Source organism: Delphinus delphis, chromosome 19, assembly GCF_949987515.2.
Source record: "Delphinus delphis chromosome 19, mDelDel1.2, whole genome shotgun sequence".
Lineage (NCBI taxonomy): Eukaryota > Metazoa > Chordata > Mammalia > Artiodactyla > Delphinidae > Delphinus > Delphinus delphis.
In genome coordinates, this window is record NC_082701.1 from 23,610,635 (window position 1) to 23,627,150 (window position 16,516).

Here is a 16,516-nt window from a genome sequence, read left to right on the forward strand (position 1 = left end):
ATGAGAAGCCCGCGCACCGCAACGAAGAGTGGATCCCGCTCGCTGCGACTAGACAAAGCCCACGAGCAGCGGCGAAGACCCAATACAGCCAAAAATAAAAATAAATAGATACAACATTAAAGAAATAAAAAAAGTTTAAAAATAAAGTGAGGCTATTCGTCTGATTTTGTATGAATATTCATAAGTGTACCCAAATTAATATGAATATTCATATGCTTTGCTACAGAAGTATCAGTATGTTTGGTTACTGAGTGCTGCCCGAGGTCTTGCTGGGAGTGTTAAATTATGATCCTGTACTCTTTTTTTTTTAATTATTATTTATTTATTTACTTTTTTATTTTTGGCTGTGTTGGGTCCTAGTTGCGGCACGCGGGATCTGTGTTGAGGCATGTGGGATCTTTCGTTGCAGCACAAGGGCTTCTCTCTAGTTGTGGCGGTGCGTTTTCCCTCTCTAGCTGTGGCGTATGGCCTCCAGAGCGCATGGGCCCTGTAGTTTGCGGCACGGGGTCTCTAGTTGAGGTGCACGAGTTCAGTAGTTGTGGCACGCAGGCTTAGTAGCCCTGTGGCATGTGGGATCTTAGTTCCCCGTCCAGGGATCGAACCCATGTCCCTTGCATTGTAAGGCGGATTCTTTACCACTGGACCACCAGGGAAGTCCCGATCCTGTACTCTTGATAGGCAGAAAAGGGAAAGCTTTTTTTTGGATGGCTTGTTTTTGTTTTTTTGATGGCTTGTATTTTTTCAGCTTAATCTCAGTAAAGTCCTGAGGAATCCTCCCAGGATTTAAACTCACAGCCCCTTGATTCCTGCATATTCAAGGCCTTGTGGAAAGAAATGTTGAGCTTCGAGTCAGGAGGCCTGATTTTCTTCTTTTTACCAAGCTTCTCTAGGTTTGTTTTATTACCCCTATGGCAACGCCTAGCAAAAGTGCCTGGCATTTAGCAAGCCCTTCATAAATATATATCGAATAAACTCTAAAACGAGGTAGTTTTTCACTCGTAGTTCCTGATTCCTTCCTTCCTTCCTCTTGGTCCTGTTGCAGGCAGGGGGCAATGGCAGCCTGCCCTCCGTGGGTGAGGGTGCAGGAAGGATAAATCACAGAGACTTTAGGACAGGAAGGGCCCTAAGCGGGTCAACTCCTCTACCCAGCACCTCCCCACAAGGAAGCTGGATCCCCAGTCCTACCCCTTGGGCACGTCAGAGGGTCGCTTTCCTAGATGTGGTAAATGGTCCTCCTCTCCTCCCCTTTCAACGCTTGAAACTAAAATATTCCTTGGAATTGGGTCCTCAACTGCACCTAGGAGTCCGTACCCGCCTCAGAACTTCCTCCCGCAAAGCGCGGGACCCGCGCAGGCCCAGTACCTTCGCTTGGCCGGCGAGCTCCGACCCCCGCCCGCCCTGGAGGACTGTGGGTGGACGCTCTTGCAGAGCGCCTCTCGCTGGTCGGGGCGGGGGTGGGCGGAGCCAACACCGCCCAGGCCGAGGAAGCGGAGGGTGGGGACACTCTGGCCCCGCTCTCGGTGGTGCGGGGAGCGGGAGGGAGCAGCGGCCGCTCTGGTCGGCGGACGTGCTGCCGAGCAGTCCCGGAAGCGAAGGAGCGATGGCGGAGAGTCCGACTGAGGAGGCGGCGACGGCAGGCGCCGGGGCGGCGGGCCCCGGGGCGAGCGGCGTCGCCGGTGTTGTTGGCGTTAGCGGCGGCGGCGGGTTCGGGCCGCCTTTCCTGCCGGATGTGTGGGCGGCGGCGGCGGCAGCGGGCGGGGCCGGGGGGCCAGGGAGCGGCCTGGCTCCGCTGCCCGGGCTCCCGCCCTCGGCCGCTGCCCACGGGGCCGCGCTGCTTAGCCACTGGGACCCCACACTCAGCTCCGACTGGGACGGCGAGCGAACCGCGCCGCAGTGTCTACTCCGGATCAAGCGGTGAGCCGGAGTTTTTCCTCCCCCAGCCCCGAGCTCCGGGGCTCGACCTTCCCCGCCGCCCCCACTCTGTCCCACTACCACCCCCACTGCCCTCGCGGTGGCCCAGCTCCCAAGCCCACGTCTTGCCAGCCCGGAGCGTCGGGATCCAAGTCCCCTTTCCCCCCGCCCCCAACCCCACACGCACCAAGCCCCTCCTCGCGTATCCAGGTCCGACCCCGCCCCTCGGTAACCTCCCTTGAGCCCTCAGTCTCCAGTCCGGACACCCTCCCCCACACCTCCCGACCTCCCGCCCGAAACCCGACCCTTCGGCGCTTCAGTAACACCCCCTCCCGCCCTCCGCACCGCCCCTCTCCCCCCTTCTCCACCCCAGCCCTGTTAGATGCAGCCCGGAGGCCCCACCCAGCGGTCCCCTGCGTCGTCTCCTCCCGAGCCCCATTTGTAAGACACACACACAGCTTGCTTTGCCCGGCCTGAGACGTCAGGCCATCCTGGCTTTATTCCCGGCCTCCTCAACCCCCTCCACAGAGTCCCCTACCCAAGTCTAGGTCGCTTCCCACGCATGCCAGCAGCCTTCTCTTGAACCACTTTTCCAGAACCCCAAAGCTCTCTACTCTCACACCTGTTCCAGGAACTCAAGCTTCCATGCCCCTGCCGCCCCCCCACCCAGTCTCATATTGGCTTGTGATATCCCAGTCAAGACTTTCTTTTCTGTATTCTTTCCTCTGAGTCATGTGATTTACTTTCTGAAGCAAATGTACCCAATTGAAATATAGGAACAAAGGCCCAAGGCCCTTCTGTGCTTATTTCTTGGGTGACTGATCTCAGATCATATCATTTAATAGATAATGTTTTTGTGAAATTGCTTAGCATAGTACCTATCACATAGGAAAAGGGAATGCTTTTTAGCTGCTATTAATCCTGAAACCTGTTTGCTGATAGCCAGACTCTCTCTCCCCATGCCACCATCACAGTCATCCTCATCTAGGTAATCACATTCCCCACACTCCAAGTTCTTTCAGATGTTTCTACCTACTTTCAAGGTTGTACTAAAAATTAAACAGCATACTGTGTGTAAAGTACCTGGCCCAGTGCCTGACACAGTTTGCCAACTCCATCAAGGTTGCCACCTCTAACTTGAGAAACTCAGCACTTCTCAACTCTTGTACTCCTTCAGACATTTCAGTCTTCCAATCCTAACATATCTCTGAGTTCTGCCAATACTTCTTTTCCTCCACTCTGTCACTTGTTTGCACTTTTTTATGTCCCTCTGTACCGTAGCAAGTCCCTAGATTTCCCACCTATAGGCCCTTGCTCACAACTGATCCATTCTAGTTTATGAGCTATGACCTAGAAGTCCTCTCATCTTCTATAGTAATGACTTCATGTCATCCTCCACCTGTGAGATTCTCAGCAATTTCAGAGGGTCCCCATCCCAACCTGAAGAGGTCTGTACACTGTTAGTCTCCTGGGCAAGAAGGCCATTATTGCTCCCTGCTAGCTCACTTGCTTCATATAATCCCCGTGCTAACAACGGTCCACTGTGTGGTTTATGGAATTAGTTTTTTAGTGGAGTTGACTATGCCTTCCCAGTTACCGAGAAATCTTCATGTAGCATTCAGCCGTAGTCCCTGGGAATCTCGGAGGTGGGGAGTGAGTGAAGTGCCATGTGGGAGGAAGTGAGTAAATGGGATGCGGCTTTTCCAGGGCGACATTGGATACCATTGGGATCTCTGATTTTTTTTTCCCCCTCTCCCTTCCCTCCCCCTGAGGAAACAATGCCCCTTTGATGATAATTTGCTCTCTGCTTGCCTGACAAATACTCAGCTGAGATTTCTCAGCCAACAAGACGGTGCAAACGTTTGTGGTACCAAGCACCACTTTCTCGAACCCTGGCCTCACTGAGGTGATAACAACTGTCCTGCTCAAGGGATTCCCCTTTTTTCTCCTCTCCCTCACTCCCTCCCCCACTTCCTCTTGGTGTTATACAGGGATATCATGTCCATTTATAAGGAGCCTCCTCCAGGAATGTTCGTTGTACCTGATACTGTTGACATGACTAAGGTATGTACCTTGGTGGGGTTTGGGGGTTATTGGGAAATTGGGCCCATAAAGTTGAAAGAGCCTAAAAGAGATTATCCAGCTCACATCTCTGATTACGTAGATGAATAAATCAAAACCCCAAGAGAGTAAGTGGCTTGCCCAAGGTCACACAGTGAGGTGGAACAGAGCCTTGAACAGGTATCTCTTTTGGGGTGCCAAAAGGTCCTGGTTGGCTTGGAAAAGCCAGTTTATGCCTGTTGTCCAAGCTTAATTATTAATAGAGCACTCTTTACCTCTCAAAAATGCTCCAGTTTGGATGATAAATTATATGGTCACCCTATTGTACTAGCCAACTCTTCCCCCATCTTGCCACTCTTGACCTTTAAGTGTGGTGCTGTAAGTCAGATGCCAAGAAGGTTGGGGATGGGACAGGCTTGAGTGAACAGTGTTTGTAGTTACAGGGCCTTGTTTAGGCTCCTGTCCTTACTGATTGCTTTTGAATATCCTTTCCACCCCAAAGACCGTTCCTCTCTTGTCCACACACAGACACAAGAGAAAGCTAAAATTCCTCTGGCATAGATACCTAGACTTCTCTGTCATTGATTGCTCTACCCTGAGAAGTGAATTTTTACTTAAACTGATATCGGGAAGAAATCAGATTACCTAAATCTAGTGTTGTTTAAATGAAAACTCCTTTTAGTGTCAAATTTCTTATAGTAAAAATTCAGATTTGGTATTATTTGTGTGTCTGTTTTGTTTTGAATAGGTTTCCCTTTAAATTGATTTTTTTCTTTTTATGTGGTTGGAAATGTTTTTCCTGGGACATCTTGTTCTTAGTCAAGTATTAGTGTTAATATGCTAGTCCCTGGGGTCCCAGAATTGATGTCATGTTGATACCATTTGAGCTTGCTATTCCAAATGACTGAAGGCTAAAAGATAACATAGGATGCCACCAGGGCAAGGTGGGGACTATAGACAGAGGCATTGGATTGCAGGTCCTTTTTCCTCTTGCTGTTTAAATTCTGAGCAGACTTAAGTGCCTAGGAGCCTTTGTAGATGAAGAAATATAACTGAGTCAGTTAGGTTTTCTTCCCTTCAAGAAGGGAAGTCTTGTTCAATAAATCACAGCTGGAGGAAGAGAACTTAGCATTTTGTTTCAAGTGCTGCTGATTTTTTTATATTATTATTAACCTACAGTGTTGGGGAAAGTTCTGGGAATAGTCTATGGCTCCGAGTGGACCCTGAGTTTCCCCATTTTTCTTTGTATCTTTCACACAGCTGGATGCTGCCTGAGCCACATCCTCCACAGTAGGTTTGATCCTCTGCGGAGGAGACAGATACTGTAGGCCTCCATCACAACCCTCAGCTCTGCCCTGTGATTGGCACTGGTGCTGTGGCCTCCAATCCCTTTCTTCTTTTCCATTCATCTCCTCCCCTTTGTGCCACATAAATGGAGGGTGGAGTTGCATCGTACGCATGTTTAACCTAGGCAAATCCAAACATACGTACTCAGTAAAAATATGTATTGATTTCTTAAAATTAAGCATGCTAGGACAATATTTTACAGATGTATATTATGTTTTGCACGTTGGTGTTCTATCCATTTGTTATATAAAATACTGATCAGGGAAGTCCGAACAAAAAACATGCTTTAAGGGAGTTTTAAGGGACACTCAAGGGTGATTTTGGCTAGATTCAATTTTCACCTTGGGCTCTAACTTTAGAATGTAACCCCTGAGTAAGATGCCACTACACTATAATGGGGTTTCTTAAAATTCCAAAAATATTTATTGGTGTGAGTGAGCACAGGCTATTCATTTTTCATGGTGAGGATATGGAATATGGATTCAGATGAAGGTCCTGCTTCTGGCGTGGGTAGCAAGTGGAAGCCAGGAGGGTTTGGGATGGGACATCACCTCACAATTTTGAGATGGGGTTTTATTTTGCAGATTCATGCATTGATCACAGGCCCATTTGACACTCCTTATGAAGGGGGTTTCTTCCTGTTCGTGTTTCGGTGTCCGCCCGACTATCCCATCCACCCACCTCGGGTCAAACTGATGACAACGGGCAATAACACAGTGAGGTTTAACCCCAACTTCTACCGCAATGGGAAAGTCTGCTTGAGTATTCTAGGGTAAGAGGAGACTTCTAAGTGGCCAAGTTGGTTGTTAGCAAATATTACTCTAGGCCAGCCTTCATCAACCAGGGTTTCTCATCTGAATCACAGGACACAGAAAATGATTGGAGTGACTGTTTCCTCAATTCTCCCCCGGATGGTACTTGATTACTGTCATTCTAGATGCAGAAAAAGAAGTTAATTCATGACGTACAGTGGATGCCTTAGTGAAGTGGTTCACCCCGAGCAGCAGTAGCATCTGGGAATTTATAGCCATGTAGAGTCTGGGCCCCCAACCTAGAATTATTATATCAAGAACTCTGGGGGTAGGGCCAGCAGTCTGCGTCTTACAGGCTCTCCAGGTGATTCTGGTGCAAACTGTTGGAGAACTACTCCCTTAGGGTATCAGGGCTTAATTCTCTCCTGAGCAGGTTGAGAAAGGCTGCAGATCCTGTGCCATTCAAGGCTGTGAATGTCTTATTCCTGAGTCTCTCGTGAGTGGCTTTGGAGGCAGTGGTGGTGATGATGATGATTATGTTTTAGCAACTGAATGAAAATGTCTGAGGTTGGAAGTCACATCAGATATGAAACACAGATGTTTCAAGTACATTTTTGTTTCTGGGTGCTACCAAGATTTTGCTTCATGATTTTGCTTCTCATCCATTCCCTTTTAATCTCCTTCGGGGGTTAAAAATTCAGAATGGAAATATCTTCTAGCATATTCTGAATTGGTCTTTTTAGTGTGGTCTGAATTTCCCTGGGGCATAGAACAAGTAAAAGTTGAAGTTAAGAAAGTTGCCCAGACTGGTGATACTGTTTTCTTTCTTCCTGTCCAATCCAATATATTAGGTTTGTGTGGGGAAAAGGCAGCTGAAACAAACTTCTCCCTCAGCCCAATTCTCTCAGATCGAAGAATATGTTCTGTGATTGCGGCAGTGAGAAAGTCCTTTGAAGGAGGTTGTCCTTAAAGAAGTCCTTTATCTCGTTAGGGTATAGGGTTGTCTGTGCTGGAAGGATAGCGGTATATATAAACCACAGTGGTAAGGAAACTTAGTTGTTGTTTCTGTATGAAAGTTGTTCTTGTAAGTGTTTTTGTATTAGGTTTTCCTTCATTAGGCCAATATAAAACTATTTCGAGCAAACATTGGTTCACGGTAGAAACAGGGGAAGTAAGATGGTGGGGTAAAAGTGGCAGAAGTATTGGGTGGAAAAGGAGAAGCTACTCTGAATTTGAAAATTTGCCGTCAAGAATCAGAGTAGAAAATTCCCATGCGTACTTAGTTGACTATTCACTTTAACAGCTGCATTCCTTTCCTCCCTACCTAGAAAAAAATATTGGGCTGACTTACAAAAGAAATTGAATGAGTTTACCCTGTTGACTTCAATGCCCGAATACTAGATGCTTCGGAGAGCACAAGGTCTAGGGTTCCTGGGGAACTGAAGCTGAGAAGAGAGGTTGAGAGGCACTGAAGAGCGAGCTCTGAGGAAGTTACTGTTCCCCATTACTTACTGGCCTTCCCTCAAGGCCAGCAGGGAAAGGGAAGTGGCGAGTTAACTTGAACAAGGCAGTCCTGGTTCAGGTTGTGTTCAGCTTCCAGCTCAGGTGCCATCTCTTCAATTAATTGAGTTAAAAATAAATGTCCTTAATGTCCAAGCTTCCCTCCTTCTCCCAACATTCCATCAGGCATACGAAAGAGAGGAGCAATTTTGGTGTTTCTCTGTTGTTGAAGATGTTGTTCATGTATTATTTTCAAACCTTCCACACTCTAGAAGTGCCCCTTATTCCCTTTCTGTCCTTTGGCAGAGTTCTCTAGTTTTCAGAGGATTTGACACTCTTTGGGGGTTTGATAGAGAGCTGGATCCCCGATCATCAACCCCACCACATGGCCTCTAACCAGGGAGCTTCAGTCCCTTCTCTGCCTCTGTGCTCAACTTCTCTCTCCTCTCTGACTCCATCACCACCCATAAATAAATAAGCTCTTTAAGATCCATAGAGGTTAACATTTAGCCTGCCTTTGGAGCTGTTTTCTTACCTTATTTCTTTCATTTTGATGAAGGGAACCTTCCCTGGCTACTGTTTCTCTCCTAGCCCAAAGAAAATCCCTTCAAAGTTACTTTGCTTACTTTGCCCTCTTTTGTGACACTTGATAAGAGGATTAGGCAGTTGAGTGATTTCTGGTGAATGAGGGTGAGATGGAGGCTGGGAAATTCCAGAGTGTTAATAGTGAAAGAGAAAGTGAGTCACTTATGATGGTGCTTCCAGGCCCCGGGGTACTCGTACACTGGTCTTTCTGTAGGGCCTTTCCCGTCTCTCTCTGCCTCACCCTCTTCCCTTCCTTCTGATGTGTTTTGCAGTACATGGACTGGCCCTGCCTGGAGCCCAGCCCAGAGCATCTCTTCCGTGCTCATCTCCATCCAGTCCCTGATGACTGAGAACCCTTATCACAATGAACCTGGCTTTGAGCAGGTAAGGCCAGGTGGGCCCAGCTTTGGGGTGTAGAGTATTGGGTTTTAAGAGATCTGAAAGATCTACTTGGGGGTTTTTGTTTTGTTTTTGACCTGGCTCAGCCCCATGTATTAAACTCGTCACTGTGGGAGAAAAAAGGAGCTGGCATGTGTGTGCCTTAATAATGAATTTTTTTCCCTATTACAATAACATTGTCAAGTTATTTCCATTTGACTTGGATTAAAGTTAGTGGAGTCATTTGGAAATTGATTCTGTGTCTGTTTTGGGGGCTCTTGGAGCCAGTGTGTTCTTCTGTATGCCTCCATTCCCCAGTATCCCTTTAAGGTGCTCCCTAGTGACTACTGCTGAGCCAGACTTTCTTTTGGAGTTGTGAAGTACTGTTACCTGCAGAACCACAGGAACAGTCATTGGCTAGGGCAAGAGTATTTTAGTCAGTGCTGCCAAACAGAAGGTGGAGAAAACCCATAATTCCCAAGGCTGTACTATATGCCAGCCCCTTCCAAACTTTATATGTAACTGCTCATTTAATCCTCATACTAACTCTGCAAGATAAATGTTATCCCCATTTTCAGCCGAGGTAATGGTGACTCGGAGAGGTTAGTTAACTTTCACAAGGACACACAGATCAGGATGTAGTCCCAGGAGCCCAAAGTCTTCCATTGTTTCAAAGCCCCTTCCAGATTACTCATGAGCACAGGAAAAGAGTTCCAGTGATATTATCAAAAGATACAGTAATTCAGTTTAAATGATTAAAACGGCTTAATTCATTTTGAAACTATTTGAGATAACACTAACATTGGTGATTCTTCTGTAGTCCTGAACAAAGGGAAATACCCTTTAAGAATGAACAAAAATTGGGCTTCCCTGGTGGCGCAGTGGTTGGAGGTCCGCCTGCCGATGCGGGGGCACGGGTTTGTGCCCCGGTCCGGGAGGGTCCCACATGCCGCGGAGCGGCTGGGCCCGTGGGCTGTGGCCGCTGAGCCTGCGCGTCCGGGGCCTGTGCTCCGTGGCGGGAGAGGCCACAGCAGTGAGAGGCCCGCGTACGGTAAAAAAAAAAAAAAAAAAAAAAAAAGGGAATGAACAAAAATTATTCCCTAAGCCATCCTTTCAAACAAATAGTGAATGTGATTTCAGGAGTAGGTGGAAATGGAAACGGACCTCATTGGCTAACCAAGGACCTGATTTTTACGTCTTGTTTGGAAATTCAAGAGATGGGACCCCTTTTATTCTTAAAACTACCAAACATTCTTGGTTCACAGAACCCCCTTGTCTTGGTAGTTTTTTTTTCACAGTTCCCCAGGCAGAAAGAAATGCCACACTGTTCCATTTGTTAAGTAGTTAGGTCCAAACAACTTACTTCCTTCTCAGATGACTACACTGACTTAATAATAGGATGTGTACACCTGTTCAGTGCCATACAACTTTTAAAATCTTGGAATCAGACCAGAGCCACCACCCTCATTTCTGTTCCCTCCTGTTTTCATATGCTACTTGCTATTTACTAAAGTAGTGACTGAAAATTCAGCTTCGTGAAAACAGTATGTCATCAAAAGGAATGTAATACAGTTCAACATTAAAACTGAACTACCTAGGGCTTCCCTGGTGGCGCAGTGGTTGAGAGCCCGCCTGCCGATGCAGGGGACGCGGCTTCGTGCCCCGGTCTGGGAAGATCCCATATGCCGCGGAGCGGCTGGGCCCGTGAGCCGTGGCCGCTGAGCCTGCGCGTCCGGAGCCTGTGCTCCGCAACGGTAGAGGCCACAACAGTGAGAGGCCCGCATACCACAACAACAACAAAAAAAACTGAACTACCTATCTCAAGGTAGTAGTTTGCATGGAATTTCACAGGTGTTGAATACTGTGGTTTTCCTCAAAAAGTTTACAGTATCCCACAGTGCCCTTGTGATTTCGCTGTGGTGCACATTGGGAACCGTGATGGTAGGCTGAAGGCATGTGTGTATTTCCTGTTCATTACATGTTTTGATCAGAGCCAAGGCTCTGATTGACTAGAGTTGGTGGTGGGAGGGGGGACCAAGGGAAGAGTTAAAGGGTGGAACGCCATGCTCCCGTCTGTTCATGCCCACATGTTCCTATCAGCTCTCCAGACCAGGTTCGGAGTTTTTTCTTTTGAAAACTTCAGGTTCTACTTCTGATAGACAATAGTTGAATTCAATGATGGTGGAATCCACAGATGTGTAAAGGAGTTAACCAGGAAGCATCCCGATATCTATAGGTTTTTCAGGCTAAGACTCCTAGCATCATTTATACCTTTTTGTCCCACCATTATTCTTACACATGGTTATTTCCCACTTAATCCTTCCTGCGAGGCCTTTCATTTCAGGCTTAGGGAAATTTGATGGATGTCGTTTGCTGCTTATAGGTCAAATGACCCATAACAGAGGATGGGTACTGGTATGTGTGGGGGGGGGGTGGGGTGAGTGGTCTCAAGGACTTAGTTGCTCTTCATGGATCTGCCATATAGTGGGAAAGGCATCCTCTTAGTTCATTTGCTTGGGTCACGTACCCCATACTAATCCTAAAATCTCTTCCCATTGGCTTTTTTTTTACCTAAATTTTGTACTTGGATACTGTGGTGTCTGTCACATTATAGGAGAGACATCCAGGAGACAGCAAAAATTACAATGAATGTATTCGGCATGAGACCATCAGAGTGGCGGTCTGTGACATGATGGAAGGAAAGTGTCCCTGCCCTGAACCCCTACGGTATGTGTGAAGAGAGCCCACTTGGTACTTGGTATTCCTTCTGGATATTGAGCTTGTTCGTACATTTGAGAACCTTTGCGGCAAAGTCCAGTGTTGGGCACCAGAGAAAGAGAGAGAAAAAGGAAAGATGTGGTTCATGCTTTTAAAGAGCAAGTGACCAAGGGGTTACCCAAAAGGAAGTTCAGAGAGCTTTTCGGTTCTTGGAGAGTGCCGAGCCTGATGGGAAAGACATAGTCCATGCCTTCAGGGAGCCCCTGTTTGACTAAAGACACTTAACTGTTATACAGCCAAATGAGGTGTAGAGTACTTCATAATAAACCCATTTCTTAGGGTTCAAGTTTATTTCTAGGTGTTAAAAACTAGATGAGCAAAGAGTTAATGAAACAAACTTTTCTAGGAAATGGGGGGGCAACGGTTTTTTCTTTCTTTTTTCTTAATTGATATATAGTTGATTACAGTGTTTCAGGTGTATCTAGGAGAATTTTGAGTAAGGTTTGGGATTAGGGATGGCCTGTGGAAAACGAATGAGAATGAGCAAAGTCATGAGTTGAAGTTGGAGTTCAAATGATCAGTATTAACAGTCACTCTCATTTTATAATCCTTAGAGTATAAGGGAAATCAACCATGGTCAGTCAGCTGTTTCTTTTTCCATTTTCCATTGAAAGATCTTTGTAGGAAACCAAATCTGGTTTTGGAAACTCTAGCTGCTGAATTTGGCATTAAGGTTCGATGGTGAAGGGGTGGTGCCTTCCCCTCTTCTTCCTAAGTGAAGCTGCTTTGCTTGTTTTCCAGAGGGGTGATGGAGAAGTCCTTCCTGGAGTATTATGACTTCTATGAGGTGGCCTGCAAAGATCGTCTGCACCTTCAAGGCCAGACTATGCAGGTAACAGAGCCCCCGCTGCTGACTCCAGAGTCCTTACAACAGACCATGTAAACCCCCCTCACAAGGGTGACATCCACATCTCTCATAGAGTGCAGAGCCAAAAGGAACCTGGTGCATTGAGTAGCTGAGGCCCAGAGAGAGACTGAAGTCATATGGAGTTGGTTCTAGGTTCCTGGCATAAAGTAGGTACTCAAGAGTAGAATCTGAATCATCCTGCTTTCTAGCCTGGAACTCCTTCCCTTCTTGGTCAGTAGTCTTTTCAAACCAAGAACATTCAGCCCTCTCAGAACTTAGGGATTATGAGAGTCATCTGTTGGAATTCCATTCCAACAGAGAGTCATCTGTTGGAATTCCATCCCTCGCTCAGGGGGGTGCTAAGAGAAGGAATGCTTAGGGAAACATTGGGTGTGCAATTATTGTTGAAAGAACCTAATACAAGGATGGTAACCAGTTGTTCGTTCTCTGCCTCTACTGGGGAAATGTGCTTCTGCTTCCAATAAGAATGCAGAATTTAGGCTTGCTTAAAAGAAGAGGTTCTTATTAAACCGAATTGTAAATAGGATCCAGTATAAGCAACTGGTTGAGAATCTTCCTGTCCTGAAGGGCCAGTCCTGTGTCTGTTGGATCATTTACTTGCTTAGAAAAGTGGTGACTTGGATAAGTGGCTAAAGCCTCTTCAGGTTCTTTCCAGTTCTTTTTGGTCTATGTTCCCACCCACCCAGCACCACCAGCAGTGGGAGTAACTGTTTTGTTTCCTCAGGTGCTGCTCAGAGATGGTAGCTTCCCTATCCTCCCTTCAAGGACTTCCCTCCTATGTCCCGCATTTAAACTCAAAGGGCAGGACCAGCTCAAGGCTGACTTGTTTCCTGAACCTTTTCTGAGAATATATCGAGGATGATGCATGCTGTAGCTTGTTCCCCATCAGGAATTATCATTGCTGGTATCTAGCAGCATTTCTAATATTCAGTCTGTGAAGGAAAACCACCTCATGACAAGGGAAGGGCAGGGAGGAGCAGCATCTGGGAAGGCGGAGAATGGGTGGAAATGGAGCCAGTGAAGAAAAGAGGAAGATTTGGGAAATTGACAGCTCCAGAGTAAGTGTGGAGTTCAGTTTTGGGAGAACATAACCCTCAAATGTGAAAAGTATGGGCTGTAGTCACAAGAGACTGACTTACATCCACTGGCCCTTGATCATGATGGTAATGTGCGGGCAGAAGTGTGGAAGGAGTTTAGGTGGGAGAAGCAGACATTATGTGAGAGGGAAAATCGTGGACTTTTTGTAACTGCCAAGGAAAGAGGTCTCCACTTGTTTGAACGCTGGGCAAGCTACTTTGCTGCCATAATCCTTATTTAGCATTTTAAATTTCTTTTTTTATACGCGTCACCCCACCCATAGTTATTTTTGAGACTTTAAGGACAGTTAACCCCTTTCCACGTAATGTTTGGTTATCTTTGATCTCGAATGACAAGGACTGGAGTGATGCCCAGAAACCTGGACAGGAATGTGATGACTGGTCCGTGGGGAGGAGGGCAGGTGCTTATCCGAAGTCAGAACTCCTTCCTTCTAGACCTGCCTATGATCTCAGAAAAGCAAATTACCCTTTTTGAGTATAGGGAATGAAGGGTAATTTTCCCCTTATATAGTTTGTATGAGGTTAATTGAAAACACCAGCACACTTAATGATTACAGTCCTGGTCTTGAATTTCTCTTCCCTATCTACCTCGCCGTTACTGTGTCCCCCTTCTGCACAGTGGCTTGCTTTGGGGGAATGCAAACACATTTTAATGTTGGCCCAAGCCAGACCTATCTGGGGTGGTGAACGTGCCACAATATTCCTAAACAAAGATGATGATGTCTGCTGTTGGGAACTCTCTGTGCTATGCCCCCTTCTGTCCCCATGCTCAGAAGTTGAGCGTGTGTTTCACGTGGGCCTAAAGCTGCTCTGTCTAGGGTGAGCCACCCAGACTTGAATCTTCCTTCCCGCTTGTCTCCTTTCCCCCACAGGACCCTTTTGGAGAGAAGCGGGGCCACTTTGACTACCAGTCCCTCTTGATGCGCCTGGGACTGATTCGTCAGAAAGTGCTGGAGAGGCTCCATAATGAGAACGCCGAAATGGACTCTGATAGCAGCTCGTCTGGGACAGAGACAGACCTGCACGGGAGCCTGAGGGTTTAGACCCTGCTCCCCTCTCCCCTCCCCCCACTCGAGAGTCCCAGCAAAGTCCCTTCCCCCCACCCCAGGGATGGAGAGGCACTTGTGTATCTCCCTCCAAATGTGACATCATCCCGCAAGATGGCAAGAACCAAGCAAGCTTGGATCCCAGGGTGTGGAAGTGGGGAGGCTGTTCCCGATCTGACCTCCTTGGCTCTCGAGCATCTGGGGCTGTGTTCATCCCATATCAGGGGCCAAGGTACCTATGCAGGAGCACCTAGGGCGAGGGCCTCTGGCAAAAACAAAACAACCAACACACCTCTCCACAGGGCCAGCTCCTTAGGGACAGGTGGAGACAGAAATTGCAATTCCTAGAGGGAGTGTGCCCAAATGATTTATGGGGATATCTGGAAGGGAGCTTGGGGTGGGGGGCTGTCTGTGACACTTAAGCAGTCTGGGTGGTTGTCTGTCTGTCTGTCTTCAGTTTTGAAGCAGGGCTTCCCAATGCCCTTTTCCTCCCTGCCTCTTTACCCCCATCATTTCCCACAGGCCAGCATAATTTTGTTTTTCCTAATTTATAGTCACTGTTCTAGACAGACCAAAGAGAAGGAACAGTGGTGGAGTCTAGGCTGCTGATGAGTAAGCTTCACCTAGCACCTGAGCACCTTTCTCCTCTGCCCCCCCCCCCTTCCCTCACCCATTCTAGATTTAAGACAGAAGGTAAATGTGACTGGGCCTGAACCAAGGTCTTGGTAAAGCCTGCACAGGCACCATAAGAAGCTGAATTGCCGTTTGTTCCCGCAATCACCGATTTGAAAAGTTCCCAATGCAGACAACTGTTGTGTGTATGGGATTAGAGCCACTACATAGAACAGTCTCTTACAGATTTTTCATAAATACTAGTCACAATGAGGGTATTACTCCTGGGGGTGGGGTACAGGGGGGAGGCTGATGCTAGTCCTATTGTATTTTGTTTGGCTGTCCTTGTGTGTTTTCACCTCAGCCTGTAGTCCCCCTCCTCACTTCAAGGCCCAGGGAGGGGGCTTCCGTGGTGGTGGGGCTTCCGTGGTGGCGCAGTGGTTGAGAGTCTGCCTGCCGATGCAGGGGACACGGGTTCATGCCCCGGTCCGGGAAGATCCCACATGCCGCGGAGTGGCTGGGCCCGTGAGCCATGGCCATTGAGCCTGCGTGTCCAGAGCCTGTGCTCCGCAACGGGAGAGGCCACAACAGTGAGAGGCCCGTGTACCAGTTTAAAAAAAAAAAAAAAAAAGGCCCAGGCAGTTGTGGGGAGCAAGGGTGGCCAATGGCAGAGGGGATTGAAGCTGGGACTCTGTGAAGACTCCTCTCCTTCTCTCCCCCCCCCACCCCCAACTGCTCTTTGTCACTGACTCTGATGGGTGTTTGCCTGGCTGTGTCGCTTCTCTATTTAGCTGCAGTGATCCTTTATCTGGTTGGCTCAGAAAAATGTACTTTAGGTGCCCTGTGACACTGGGCATCAAGGGAACCCATCCTTCCCCTTTTTGATGTGTTCTCCTGTACTTTCCAGATTCTTACTGATAGGTCTCCCAGTGGGGTATTGGTGATCCACATGACACAGGGCCTCAGTCAGTATCCAGCCACATGTAAGGGAGAGGATAACTTGTACCTGCTCTGCCCGCTGCTAGAGAGGCCTCTGCCTTGTGGGTCATGAGACTTCCTGGGGAAGTTGGGAAGGGGGTTGGGCACAAAGGAGAATGTCCTACTTGGGAGGGCAGGAAGCAAAGGAACTGGACAGGAAGTGGGCTTGGGGGACAGAAGTATAGCTTTGAAACCTGAAGGCTGGGCCTCTTCACAAGAAGACTCAAGAAGGGGCCCTGCTTCCAATTTCCCTCTTCCATTCCCAGAGCTAGTACAGGCTTGGAAGAATGCCCTTGGTCTGTTGGTCCAGTGTTACCTGTCATACATTTAAGTGTTCCCACTTTCAAGTGACAATCCTCTCCTTGGTCCTGCCATGGGCAGAGCATGTCTGGCGTACTAGCCTGACTTTTACGTCCTAATCTTGAGTTGAGGAAATATATGCACAGGAGTCAAAGAGATGTCTTTATATCTGACTGTACATAAATGAAGTTTTTTGTTTTTTTTTTTTTTTTTCTTTTTGGTGCAATAAAGTTTGTTTTGGCAGAAGGAGGAAGCGCCTATGGGTGTGGGAGGGTTTGTGTAAAAGGAAGAACGGGATTGTTT

General features: G+C 47.5%; 1 protein-coding gene across 1 annotated transcript; it reads left to right on the forward strand.

The window, feature by feature from the left end:
- Nucleotides 1-1,489: 1,489 nt before the first annotated feature.
- UBE2Z (ubiquitin conjugating enzyme E2 Z) lies at nucleotides 1,490-16,459 on the forward strand. Its single transcript, XM_059996891.1, has 7 exons — nucleotides 1,490-1,914; nucleotides 3,903-3,975; nucleotides 5,904-6,091; nucleotides 8,429-8,540; nucleotides 11,149-11,261; nucleotides 12,054-12,144; nucleotides 14,150-16,459. The coding sequence occupies exons 1-7, from the start codon at nucleotides 1,601-1,603 to the stop codon at nucleotides 14,318-14,320; spliced, it is 1,062 nt and encodes a 353-aa protein (XP_059852874.1). The 5' UTR covers nucleotides 1,490-1,600; the 3' UTR covers nucleotides 14,321-16,459.
- Nucleotides 16,460-16,516: the final 57 nt, after the last annotated feature.